The sequence below is a fragment of the Mesoplodon mirus genome, assembly GCF_964341445.2.
Source record: "Mesoplodon mirus genome assembly, chromosome: 17".
In the NCBI taxonomy this organism is placed as follows: domain Eukaryota; kingdom Metazoa; phylum Chordata; class Mammalia; order Artiodactyla; family Ziphiidae; genus Mesoplodon; species Mesoplodon mirus.
This window is the reverse complement of record NC_138993.1, coordinates 23214885-23229270: the sequence shown is the minus strand read 5'-3', so window position 1 is coordinate 23229270 and position 14386 is coordinate 23214885. Positions and strand designations below refer to the sequence as shown.

The 14386-nt window shown below is 43.7% G+C and overlaps 1 protein-coding gene across 7 annotated transcripts in view; it reads right to left on the bottom strand.

Annotated features, from left to right (window-relative positions):
* The window catches only part of ENOX1 (ecto-NOX disulfide-thiol exchanger 1), a 323624-nt gene that overhangs the window by 66612 nt on the left and 242626 nt on the right, over nucleotides 1-14386 (bottom strand). For 5 of the 7 annotated variants that reach the window (XM_082602436.1, XM_082602437.1, XM_082602441.1 and 2 more), the window contains 2 exons: nucleotides 10017-10124; nucleotides 4955-5011 (listed from right to left, as the gene is read on the bottom strand). The exons of 1 other annotated variant lie outside the window; for it this stretch is intronic. In XM_082602436.1, the coding sequence (XP_082458562.1) occupies nucleotides 4955-5011; nucleotides 10017-10124 (165 nt within the window). The remainder of the gene's footprint in view (nucleotides 1-4954; nucleotides 5012-10016; nucleotides 10125-14386) is intronic. One more of the 7 variants, XM_082602438.1, reaches the window with a different exon arrangement.

The window sequence follows — 14386 nt, the reverse complement described above, 5'->3', positions numbered from 1 at the left end:
CGCCATAGGCATCATTAGAATACACGGTTAATGGTAGCTTTCTGCCTCAGCAGAAGCTGAGGCAGAAGACTGTTCTGCACACAGTATCTCTTCCATATGCTCTTAACATCTTGACTCTGACAAATTTAAAGACAACTTGAGGATTTACTTACTTACAGAGGCCATGTGAAAAACTGAAAAATCTTTTCTCTTTTGTGTTTTTGTTTTATTGTTGGGTGGGAAAGGTGTTCCACTAGACAGTGGTAACCTTCAGTGCCACAGATTCAACCTCTTTCCAGGCTGTGAATGATTTTTGTAACTCCAGTGTGTGAGCTTGAAGTATGCAAGTAGAGGAGGGGGCGGTAAAAGCTTTCCTGTAGCAGAAACAAAGGCGGGGGGAGAAAAAATTCATGGAAAGCTTCTAGACCAAATTGTTCTATACGCGGCTGGCTTAAGTAGCCACTTTATTTGATTCCTTCTAGTTGTTCCTGCATTTCTTGCATCCTCTCCTTTCCCTTCCACTTCCTCGCCAAGCGTATGCAGGTTAAGGATCATGGGTGGTGATACCTCTGGGAGGTACCTGGGAGGAAGGTCGTCAAAAGAGATGCAAGGTGAGGACAGATACCAAATTAATTACATTCAATAAAGTAATGAATTAATAGTAAACTTAAGTTTAAATTAAATTTTCAAAGTTTTTAATTTAAGATTTTGATATCTGTTATACATAATGACCAGGGACCAGGTTAGTTACTCAGCAATCCTAGGGGTGAAGAGAGAGCTCGGAGACAGAGACCAAAAGAAAAATCATAGCTTTGCTTTTGAGGAAAGAAAATTGGTTTTGGAATAACTGAAATCTCTGAAGGATCTGTATTAAAGGCTAGTTTTAAACTTGGGTATACTAAAATGTATCCAGTTCCAAATACAAGGAAAAACCTGCTTCAAATCTTCAGTGCAGTCCTCTTGGAGAGAAGGCCTTTGCAAATGATCTCAGCTCCTGGCTCTAATGCTTTTAGATTAGCCTTTCAGAAACTTCTTCTCATGGGCGTGAGCTCACAGAAGGTCTTGCGCATGGGGACAAGGGTGGGCTTTGTAAGGGTGCCTCTGTTTGGGGACCTCAAGAATATTGAACAAGGTGTTGGTCAGATACTGTCCTTGCCCAATAAAATATAAAAACAATAGAAAATAATTAGTAACTGACTGACTCTAGGTGCGGCTACGTCTCATAAGCTTGGCTCCTGAGACTAAATAGGCAAAAGAGTTACTAAGTTGCAAGACCGGACACATCTTTTTTTTTTTTTTTTCCTGACACATCTTTGAGCGGCAGGTGTGCATCTGTCACGCCAACATTCTGAATGCCCTACAATTCTGTTAAGTCTGAATCTCCCTGCCAGACTTCATGACACAGCTATTAATATACAGAATCAACCAGAAACAAATATGAGCAATGCAGACCAAGATTTATGGACGTGTTAATTACGGCATTATTTATAAAATTAAAAAAACAGGAAGTTAAATGCCTAACACATAGGCACGTGGTTCAGTTAGTTCATATCTACATTACACAGCCATTAAGAACCATGTCTCTGAGGAACATTTACTGACAAGAAGAATACTCATGGTATAATGAGAAATCAATAAGGTACAAAATGGAAGACACTGTGATCATATTTATTGGTTCATTTATTTATGGTTTTTTCCCCTCTGGTCATATACATGCACGTGACTGGGAAGAACTAAAATAAAATACTGATGGTGACTTATCTCTGAGTAATGAGATATTAACTTATTTTTCTCTACCTTTGTATACTTTTCTGTAATTTTCCAGTTTCATACAAACCTTTTCCTTTTCCAATAAAATATATTGCTTTAAGAAAGCAATTGTTAATTCTCACAAGAATACCCAGCTAAGCCAGCACCAGTCCACTATATAATTATTATTAATAAATGATAATGTACACAGTTCCTATCCCTGCATGTGAATAATCATGGTGAAAAAAATCTGTATGTCTCAGTCAGTAACCTCTGAGCCAGAAGCTTTAAAGCTCATGATCTGCATTAAAATTCATCCTGTCAAAGCACTACCTACTGTATTGAATATTGCTGATATTGATGCATGAAGAGGGAATTGATACTTGTCAAGGATGTACTCTGGGCCAGGTGTTTATACATGGGGTTTCACTTAGTACGCTTCTGGATGAGGAAACTGAAGTTCAAAAAGGTCAAATCACTGGCTCTGGTCACATGGCTACTCAGTGATCAAAATGGATTCAAACCCTCTCAGTCTGGCTTGAAAGCCCCCTCTCCTTTCACCACCACAGGGCTGGTGAAAACTTCAGATGACACGTAGCCTTCATTTCAGACATTTAAAAATATCTTAAAAAAATATTTTGCTAGCGCTCCGACTGTGGGGCCAAAATAACTGACCTTTGTTTCTTTTCTTTCACACAACCTAGTGGAGGTGCTGGGGAAACTGCCCAAAGGAGACAACATGACAGACAGAAAAGAGAAGGACAGGTGAATAATCCACCTACTGGGAAACCCTTGAAAGAACAGGCAATTTTTAGAGTTGCACAAACCAGCCCAGCCCTCTGCCCAGTGAGAGAGAAAGCGGCCAGTTGAGATGTCGGGCAAGTGCTACCAGACTCCATCAGTCCACAAATCTCTCCCCGAACCCGCCCCAGCAGGCAAGGTGCTGCTCCCCTCTCCTGCTTGGCCTGATTGAACCCCATTTCTCAACAGTCATCTTTTTGGGGTTGATTACAAAGCACAAGTCATGGATTCTAGAGAGGTTTTTTTTTTTTTTTTTTTGCGGTACGCGGGCCTCTCACTGTTGTGGCCTCTCCCGCTGCGGAGCACAGGCTCCGGACGCGCAGGCTCAGCGGCCATGGCTCACAGGCCCAGCCGCTCCGTGGCATGTGGTATCTTCCCGGACCGGGGCATGAACCCGTGTCCCCTGCATCGGCAGGCGGACTCTCAATCACTGTGCCACCAGGGAAGCCCTAGAGAGGTATTTTTAAATGTTAAAAACTTTCCTCTAAGAGAGGACAACAGACCTTAAAGATGATCTCTTTTCCCTCTTTCCACTTAACAGTATATACCTTTTGACATTTCTCAAGAAAGAGCCTACAGACTAGATATTGTGTCTGGCCTATCTTTCCACGTAGCATCTAATTGAATTCAATCAGCAGATGAGTCTGTAATCGTAACAACATCCCATGTAGTTAGAACCTCACAATTACAAACTGCTTCCACATCAGTGATGTCATTTGCTTCTCACAGTAAACCTGAAGGAAGGAAAGGGAGGTAATGTCACCCCCATTTTACAGATCAGGAAATTGAGACATACTGCCACTTTGTCTGGCTTATTGGATTAGACAGCAGCTTCCTTGGGAGGCACAGAGGGACTGACTCTGGGGGCGGGGGTGCGTATGAAAGTTTCAAAACGTGGCAGTAACGTGACTCTGGAAAACAGAATCCTGAAAAGGGGTTTTCGGGTAAGGATGGGCTAATGAAATACTGGAGCGGGAAGACAAACACTACTTAGGTCACACTGCTGCCTGTGGAGAGCTCTGCGTGAGTGGCTTCCTTCCCTAACTTGCTGCTTTCTCAGTCCTATCTATTCTTCAAAGCCAAACCCAAATCCCACAGATCCAGGAGCCGTTCTTGAGTATCCAGCACAAAGAAACCATAATAACAACACCTTAAGACTTCCATGTGACTTAGCTCATTACATCATGATAAGCTTTTGAGGTAGGCTGCATAGTCAGTTTTACAAATGAAGAAAATGAAGCTCAGAGGGGTTCAGTAACTTGTCAAGCTGACACGGCTAATAAGCAGCAAAGTCTGGATTTCAAACTACATCACATCACAGCGGCCTCACCTTCCCGTACATGTGTCACATCTAGTATATTGCCTGCCCACGTGTCCCTTAGTTCATCAGCCTTTTGTTGTAAGTTCTTTGAGGGCAGACACCAAGCCTTGTATTTCTTTCTAACCACCCCCTCCCACAGTGAGCTGAGCCCCATGTACACAGTAGGTTCTCAATAAGCATCATATGTTAAATATCTGTTTGATAGGAACAGTAGTTATTAAGAGGGGTTTTTTGGTACTCTGAATGCCAGGATCTTTGCTGTATATAATTAAAACAAGAGTGAACACGGAATGTATAATTTCTCCTCGCTCTAGCTTAATCAGGCATTCATTACCATGTCTGATTCTGTGTTATGTGAACAGAACTGCTCAGTAAGCATTTTCTATGAAGAGGATAGTCAAAGACATACAGATATCAAAGAGATTTTTTAAAAAGGCGAAAACAAAACCATCCAACACATGGAGAGACAACGATCTACATGGCGTACTATTTCACCTGAGACTAAAGAATGTCCAAGGCAAAGAGAGTACTTGACTAATACTGGGAAATTCAAGGTGCACCAAGGAGGAAGCGGAGTGCCAAGTGGGATCCTGTACCATTAGACCCTGTCTCAAGAGGATGGATGCTCTATGCAACTGACTGGGGTCAGAAACAGAGAAAGGTAGGCTTTCAAGGGCTTTTCTGGGAGAAGGGGTTTGCTTTGAAACCTCTTCAGCATAGCAGCCATTTCACTACCCTCTTCGTTGCCAGGCAAACTTAATAAAAACACATGCAATATACAATTTATTACCCTGTTGGGTCTCATTCCATTTGCCCTCCCAACACCTCATTGGTCTATAGCTTTGAAAATATAAAGGGCTCGAATAAATTCACTGAGATGAGAATTTTTATGATAGAGCTTACTCAAGTACTCCTATGTCGACATCTGGTAACCTAAGCTAACAGTACCTACCATATTTTATTGCCAAACCACACATTAGTCATCTTAATAAGCCGCTGAGACACAGGGCTTCTGACTTCCTTTGTGTTAAAAAGTGCCACATTCTCGTGGGCATTCAACCAACACCAAGCAAGAAGAGCAAACACCAGGTTTGTGGTACCTACATTTGTGTCCTCATGGCTGTGGCCATTGGTCTCGACCAACTCCTTGGTACCCTTCAACTGCAGATTTTAAGAAAAAACAAAACAAAAGAACCCAAATGAATAAGTAAGCATTATCTACTAAGTGTATATCATCCTGTTGACCCTGATTTATCTGAGGCTGCACTTTATGAAACTTTCAACAAGAAAAAACAGATGGAGCACATAATTCTAACGAGTCTTCCTGAAACCAGTTTGAGACCAATATTTTACGAAACCTGATGGCTGGCAAGAAATAAATGGGCCTTGGTCATTATTTTTAAATAATAAAATTAGAAAGCAGTTCCATAGGCATAAAATTGATTCTTAAGAATAATAAATGATTTCATTTCCTTGTTGTATTGCTATTCATTTAAACCCAGCAGTGTTTGCAAGTTGCCACCAGCTAAATGATGTCATACTAACAATTATTCGAGAATTATGTATTTCCCCTTGTTTTAACATGCTGCAGTGTTACTGTACGTGTCCTCCTTGAGACCCTATTTGAATGACTGACATTGTTTCTGGAGGTCTAAAACAAGATGATTTGCTTCTTTTTGGAAAGGAAGAATTGGGAACACATCTCCTTGGTCACCGAGGCATTAGAAGAAAAGCTATTTCTCAAATGAGATTTTTAACAGTGAACATCTGAAAATGCCTCTCCCTCAGAAGGCTTAGGAGTAATCAGTTATCGGGAGATTTCTGGAAACCTTTAATTGGCATTGTATCCTAGCCTGACTTGAAGCAGACACATGAAGACAGAGAATAAGGGCAAAGGGGAGCAGGCGTTGCAGCTGTTGGCCGGTATTTCTTCCTGGCTTATTATGATGCTTAGGAAGCAGCATCTTCTGCATCCTCTTTTTTATGCCTAAAATATTCATGGTGGGATATAAATGCTTAAAGTTTGAAAGAAAATAAATGCACCACCAGTGTGTTTGATTCAAATGTTGGTTCCTTCGGGCTCTTGGTACATGTTAAAATGAAAGCTTCTTTGATTTTTGTCAGGGGATCTCAGACTGCCAGCAAGAAAACCACATGCTCTGCACGCCAAGAGAGAGGCTCTGCCAAAGCCACGGCGCCATGGAGGAGCTGAGTATGGGGCAGCTGTCTGTGGGCCAGTGGGGCAGATTGAGACTCACCTCCACAGCATGCTCCTGCTTGAGAAAGAGGCACGCTGCCCTGTGTTCTCTGGGGCTACAGCACTGATGCTTCTACACGTAACAAAGACAAGGGAGCACAGGCCACGTGTGATACACACGAGAAGAAAAAGTGCACCTCATTGACAGCAGTGCCATCTGTTATCAGAGGGCACAAAGGGACTTAAAAATCCCTCTCTGTTTTCCTGCCTTAAGGTTTTCTTTCCATAGGTGTTCCTTATCTTCTCCTTTTCATCAACCCTCTCTGCTTGTCCCACCTTGTAACTCGTGCTTCTGGGAGCAAAGAGCGGGGTCGGCTCAGAGGAAGGTTTTGTTACTTCTGCCCTCAGTGGCCTGGCTCCCTGTTCTCTCCGGAGCTGCTGGTCTCCTCCGGACGGAGGGGCTAACATCTTGTCTGAGGATTCCTGGGCTTGGGAACAGGCTGCAGGTGTTGGAAGCTACCACCTCTGTGAAGGAAATGAAAGGCAGGAGCCAGTGGGGTCTGGTGGGACCTGGGGAAGCTGCATCTTAGCAAACAGAGAGCTTAGGGAATGAGCCTGCCTTCCCTGGGCTGAGGGTTACGGACGGTAAGGGTCTGCCCTCACGACCTGTTCCTTCTTTTCAGGATTTCCATCAAGTGGCAGTCACTTTAAAGAGCAAAATTCCAAGTCTTCAGAGCAGGATATATCTTTTCCTGCGTGTGTGTGTGCGTGTCTATATAATACAGTAAGTCCCCTACATACGAACGAGTTCTGTTCCGAGAGCGCGTCTGTAAGTCCAATTTGCTTGTAAGTCCAACAAAGTGAGCCTAGGTACCCAACTAACACAATTGGCTATATAGTACTATACTGTACTGTAATGGGTTTATAATACTTTTCACACAAATAATACATAAAAAACAAACAAACAAAAAACAAAGAAAACTTTTTTTTTTTTTGCGTTACGCGGGCCTCTCACTGTTGTGGCCTCTCCCGTTGCGGAGCACAGGCGCCGGATGCGCAGGCTCAGAGGCCATGGCTCACGGGCCTAGCCGCTCCGCAGCATGTGGGATTCTCCCGGACCGGGGCAAGAACCCGTGTCCCCTGCATCGGCAGGCGGACTCTCAACCACTGCGCCACCAGGGAAGCCCAGGAAAATATTGTTAATCTTACAGGACAGTACCTTGAAAAGTACCGTAGTACCAGCTACATCACTGCTGCTTTTATGCTTGCTTTCGGACATCCTGGGCTTGAAATAAAGATACTGCACTACTGTACTCTATACAGTGCTGTACAGTAAAGTACGCAAAAGCACGACCACTTGTAGAGGATGCACGTACGTGACAATGTACGCCAGACACGTGAACTAATTTATGTGATTGGACAGGCGAACGCACATTTACATCTTCGCAAGTTCTCAACTTGAAGGTTCGTATGTAGGGAACTTACTGTAGTAAGAGTCTAGGCCCAATCAAATCTCTGGGGGTGAGGCCATCTATTTAGGCCCTATCTATGCAGGCACTGAAAAAGTGTTTGCACGTATAGCTACTCTGTACAAGTCCAAAGAAAGCTTTCTAAGGCATTGTTCAGAGAGGCAGAGGTGTGGGGTTTTTTTGTTTTTGTTTTTGTTTTTTTTTTGTGGTACGTGGGCCTCTCACTGTTGTGGCCTCTCCCATTGTGGAGCACAGGCTCCGGATGCGCAGACTCAGCGGCCATGGCTCACGGGCCCAGCCGCTCCGTGGCATGTGGGATTTTCCCGGACCGGGGCACGAACTCGTGTCCCCTGCATCGGCAGGTGGACTCTCAACCACTGCGCCACCAGGGAAGCCCCCAGAGGTGTGTTTTTAAATGTATGTCTGTGTGTGGCGGGAGGCTACAGGGAGACGGAGGGAACGTGTCCATTTGGCCTGCTGTCATCTACAAGGATGACAGGGGCACCAGGCAAGGGGCTCTTGGGCAAACAGTCTGGTGGCGACAACAGCACCCAAATGCATTTGGCTGCTGTGGGCTCTCTTAAGCTTATGTATTCTCGGTGCCTTTGCTTGAAAAAGAGCCATCCCATTACTACAGCAGATTTAAAAATGCTTCCTTTCCAGTTGTATTTCCTAGGTGTTTAATGATTTTAGTTGTTCTGAATCTTGTTCACGTTCCCCATTTATCTTGTTTTTTTTTTGGAGAGTGGAGTGTGATGCTTTACCAAAGCCTGCGTGTGCACATTCCTCTTTAAAAATGCATGCCATGACGACAAGGATACAGCAATGAATTCTGCAAAACTTAGCATCTATTTTTATGACTGGAGTTTGGACTTCGAATCAAAATAAAGGATTTGAGTCATTTAGAGAAAGGAATTCACCCCTCCTCATCCCAGGAAATCAAGGAGGCAGAGAGAGAAAATGTAAAACAACAAAGCTCAGAGCTATGTCTGTTTGATCAGGAGCAAATCTGGACCAAATCAGCTCTACTTTGTTGAAAGCCTTTTTTTTTTTTTTTTTTTTCTTTTTGCGGTATGCGGGCCTCTCACTGCTGTGGCCTCTCCCGTTGCGGAGCACAGGCTCCGGACGCGCAGGCCCAGCGGCCATGGCTCACGGGCCCAGCCGCTCCGCGGCACATGGGATCCTCCCAGACCGGGGCACGAACCCGTATCCCCTGCATCGGCAGGCGGACTCCCAACCACTGCGCCACCAGGGAGGCCCTGTTGAAAGCCTTTTAATAATGTAAAAGAAGAAAGAACAGTGACTGCAGGTCTCTTAGACAGTAGGTCATTGTGAATTTAGTAATATTTTTCCAGTTCAATCTAACTTATCCAAAATCATATAATGTAAGCCTCAGTCTAAGTTAACTGAATCTATCTTAATCATATAAAGGTAACGATTAGCTTTAGAAGGCATTTTCCTCCAAAGCTATAAAAGCTTATAAACTATCTAACATCTTCACTTTTCCCTCACAATTCACTTATACTTTTAGGGGAAAGTGACTGAAAATATATTTTCTTGAGTCCAAACCATTAAAAAGTTAAAAATCACTTGTAAAGTGACTGAGTCACAGCTGACTAAGCTCATACTCTCCCAACTTCATAGTTTTTGTTAAAAAAATATCACTTTTGAAGTTATATATGTTGTACAAAGGACCACCTCATATACCACTGTGAGTGAAAATTTTAAAGCAACCTAAATTTGACTACCCCCAAAGGGCTACGGTTACTATATGTGATTTTTTTCCCCCTTCCATTTGCCATTCATTACATCATGGGCAGCATGTGAAGGCCAGAAATAGGAAAGCATTTCAAGAGCTTTCTCAGCTTCTCGCATGTAGATACTGGGCTTAGATTTCACTCAGCTGCTGAGCGATCCATCTTACCCTGCTGTAAGACAATAGTTTCAAATCTACTTATCAATGTCAGGCCACACTTTAGTATCAAAGAAAGCCAGGATGAAACGTTCAGATTTACAAACTTCATATGAAAGGTTTGTTGCTCACCCTGGTTAGATAAGTGCCCTGATGCACAGGGGAGAGATTTTTTTTTAATGTCGCTATGAATCAGTCCTTCTGATTCAGATGTCTGCAGGAGGACTGTGGGCTATGCTAAACTCATTTTCCTTGCGACTAGACTTAAGAGGAAACTAGCTGCTTGCTGTGAAATGTATCTGCATTGCCAATGTTTTAAAACTTTATCAAAATTCATTTGTCTTCTGGAAGAAACTTTCACACATCGCTGAGGGGCTTGGGTGGTCTAAAGAGGTACCAGAGTGAAAACAGAGATGCTGGAGATGAGATTATAAATTCTACCCAGCGAAGCTGCTAAGAGGTGGGGAGGGTCCAGGCTGGTCGTTTCGAAGATTAACTGCAGCAGTGTTTGCATGTGTGTCGAACACGGGGGAGGCGTGTGTCCGTGTTTGAACTAATTCACCAGGCAGAGCTGTTGCATTCACTTACTTGTTCCTGGAGGACTTTGAGTAATGCTTGTGTGTGTGACTGCTCTTCCTTTGCTTGTTCCAATTCTGACTTTTTGTTGTTTAACTCCTCCTGGATGGTCAGCAATTGCTGTGAAAAGGATATTTAGGATAAGTAGGATTGAAGGCCAATGGAATACTGTACGATATTGAAAACATCCATTCCAAAACACGAGGGAAAGGTTTGTACATGTCTTAAAGCTTAATCCAGACTTCCGTTGACTTTTTTTAAAATGTCTGTTTCACACACCCCCGCCACGTACTGTGCAGTTAACGAGTGTGCAGTTAATGCCGCAGTATCAGGCTGTTTGTGATACTGATGCACGACACTTGTTTCAGTGTTTGTGAAGGCACCTTTATATTCCTTTAAACAGATGCGTATTTGTAAAAATATGTAGAATAGTGGTAAGAAACTAAGGCATTGACAGCTGAAGAAATTAAATCATAAAAACACTTAAAGTAATGAGTCAACTTGTCCAAGGTTACATCATTTTACGTATGACCCTAAAGCTAGCTTTACAGTAAAGCTGCTTCACCAGGTGGCTGGGAGCACAAAAGAGCCTTTTACCTTCTCTGTTATGATGGTGATGTTTTATTAGATCAGCAGGACTGAAGTCCAAGCTGCAATCAATATATCAGTCGAGAAACCTGCTGATACAAGCCGTCAAAACACTCAGCTATGGCCTGCACTGTTGTTTTGAAGCAGGGCCACTGAACGGATTGCTGTTAAGCCTTGAGCGTTCATTGCCCTGTCAACTGTAATGCATGGGGAGGCTTACCTGGCCTGCCAGGAGGACGGGGCTGCCCAGAACTAACTCTTTGGAACATGGTTATATGCTAATATATACACAGGCTGGAGAGCACATTCAAGAGCTTCAAAACAGGCCCTGGAAGCAGCTATGTCTATTCAGAGCTTCTAGACAACAAACGGCTAGTTTGCAAAGACGGAAGTCTGTTTCTTCTGCTCCTGCACGTGACAAGTGCTGCACTAATGATATGAGAATGTCATTGCGTTCCTGCCACGAGGGTAGCTGTCTCCACACCAAGGCTGCGACTTCTGGGGCTTGACAAGCTGGCTGCAGAGCTGCCTGGCCAGTTCTGAACTATCAAGGCCGGAATAAACACTGGCACTGGATTCCTGATGCTTAAAGTTGCCAAGTGAAAGGATTAAATTAAATCTTCAAACCTGCTAGTTTCGCGGTACGTTGTCGGGGAGGAAGTACTCAGAAAAACACACTGTGCCTTAACCCCTGGGCTTGCTTGTCCTGTTCCCTCGTCTGGTGCTGGCTGTAGATTTAAGAACCTGCTTTGGTGCCCCAGCATAAACAGTGATTTCCTTGCAGTTTTCAAAACACTCAGCACCCCTTATTTTACCACCTGCCCGTATCATACTCACATATGATGCAATACACACATCCCACACGGGCTCCCTTCACACGTTATGTGATTCAATTGTGCACCAATTAATTAAAGTGCAGAAACCAGGGAGCCATATCGTACTCTGGCACCAGGATAAGTAATGAAAATGACCATTTCCAAACAGTGGGGAATGACCCTGTTTCTTTATTCTCATTCACGACCAGCCCCAGAACAGTTCCGAGAGGATCTGGTGCTCTGACTTCCACGATGCCGAGTGGATTTTTATGTCATTAGACAATTTCGAATCCACTCCTTAAACCTCCTTTAAAAATGAGCCAAATGAAGGACAGGAAATTGTCTTCAAACCTGGGTAGCTTATGTTCACTCAACTGCAGCACTCGAAGCAGCAAAATTTAGACACGACTGATGTCCGGCAGAGGGGGACTGGCTACAGTAACGACGGTGCATCTGTACAATGGAACACCATGCAGCCATTAAAAATGAAGTTGCACAAGTGTCTCTGGACATGGAATTAACTCATAATATACTGTTCTCCACATGAAAAGTTCAGGCTATGAAAGGGTTTCACTGAATTTTGCAAACTATTCATAGAAATGAATCTGGATACTGTCTCTGGGTGAGTGGGCTTATGGATCTTTCTGTTAGTTTTGCTTGTAATTTTCTGGTATGTCTGTAAAGGAGCAGACACTGCTTTAGTAAGAACAGCAACAAGAGCAAACAAATGAACTTAATTAAGGTTGGGGAAAGGACACAGAAAGGAAAACCACTTGGACACAACTCTCAGCTGTTATTACCAATACTGTGAATAGATCAGAGGGGAAGTGAGAACTCCACTGAGCCTGCCATTTCATCCACACATTTACAGCACTGCTTCACGCTATTAAAACGTGCGTGTGCTCGTGTACACACACACACCCTTCCCCTGACCTCACTTCCCATGTAAGCTTCCATCCGTTCTCAGTGTTCCTTGGAATCACACTTTTTTTTTTTTTTTTTTTTTCTGTACATGGGCCTCTCACTGTTGTGGCCTCTCCCATTGCGGAGCACAGGCTCCAGACGTGCAGGCTCAGCAGCAATGGCTCACGGGCCCAGCCGCTCCGCGGCATGTGGGATCCTCCCGGACCGGGGCAGGAACCCGTGTCCCCTGCATCGGCAGGCAGACTCTCAACCACTGCGCCACCAGGGAAGCCTGGAATCACACTTTTAAATTTAAAAAAGTGTGATTCCAAGGAATCATCCCCAGTTCCTTTTCTTCTCATATGCAGGCAACCGCTTTCAACGGTTTCTATCTTTTTTATTTGAATGCGTTTTTCCAAAATATATACTGTTGTTTTGAGAGTATGCATTTGTATGTTAAGTGAAAGCTTTCATATTTCTTGTTTACTATGTTTTTAAGATCCATGTTGATGTGTATATATATCTAACCATTGCTTCTGGTGGCTGCATACTATTTTACGGGGTACATCCACCCAGTTATACCTATTCCACTCTCCCAGTGAAGGCCACTCAGATTATCTCCAAGTCTCCTCCCCCTGTATAAGGTTGTAGTGGGAGATACTAGTGCTTGTCCCTATGGACCTGTGGGAGACTTGCCCTGGTGCATATCCAGCAGTGGAGCTGCCGGTCATGGGGCATGCCTGAGGAGTTCACTGCCAAAGCTGCGTCACAGAATGGCTGTACCAGCCTACCTGCCCACCAGTGCTATATGAGTTACTGTACCCCACACCCACACTAACACTTTGCATTATCCCACTTTCTAACCTCTGTCAGTCTAATAATATCAAGATTCTTCACCTTGGGACTTCCCTGGTGGTCCAGTGGTAGAGAATCCGCCTTCCAATGCAGGGGACGCGGGTTCAATCCCTGGGTGGGGAACTAAGATCCCACATGCCACGGGGCAACTAAGCCCACGTGCCACGGCTACTGAGCTCATGCGCCTCAATGAGACAGCCCCGCGTGCCACAAACTACAGAGCCCACGCGCCACAACTAGAGAGAGAAAACCCGCATGCCACAACTAGAGAGAAGCCCGTGAGCCGCAACGAAAGATCCAGCGTGCCTCAACGAAGACCCTGCGTGCTGCAACTAAGACCTGATGCAGCCAAATAAATAAATTAATTTATATATTTTTTAAAAAAAGATTCTTCATCTTTGAAAAATCTCGTACTTCTCTGACCCCCTGGGGTTTTATGCAACTCACATGTCTGCCAGCTTTTGAGGTTTATTGACACTTCTTAAAGGGAGAGTCAAGGGTAGTGGTTCTTTTTTATTTTTTTATTTTTTATTTTTATTTTTATTTTTTATTTTTTGCTTTATAACAAATTTAATCAGTTATACATATACATATGTTTCCATATCCCCTCCCTTTTGCGTCTCCCTCCCACCCTCCCTATCCCACCCCTCCAGGCAGTCACAAAGCACCGAGCTGATCTCCCTGTGCTATGCGGCTGCTTCACACTAGCTATCTACCTTACGTTTGGTAGTGTATATATGTCCATGCCGCTCTTTCACTTTGTCACAGCTTACCCTTCCCCCTCCCCATATCCTCAAGTCCATTCTCTAGTAGGTCTGTGTCTTTATTCCTGTCTCACCCCTATGTTCTTCATGACATTTTTTTTTTCTTAAATTCCATATATATGTGTTAGCATACAGTATTTGTCTTTCTCTTTCTGACTTACTCCACTCTGTATGACAGACTCTAGGTCTATCCACCTCATTACAAATAGCTCAATTTCATTTCTTTTTATGGCTGAGTAATATTCCATTGTATATATGTGCCACATCTTCTTTATCCATTCATCCGATGATGGACACTTAGGTTGTTTCCATCTCCGGGCTATTGTAAATAGGGCTGCTATGAACATTTTGGTACATGTCTCTTTTTGAATTATGGTTTTCTCAGGGTATATGCCTAGTAGTGGGATTGCTGGGTCATATGGTAGTTCTATTTGTAGTTTTTTAAGGAACCTCCATA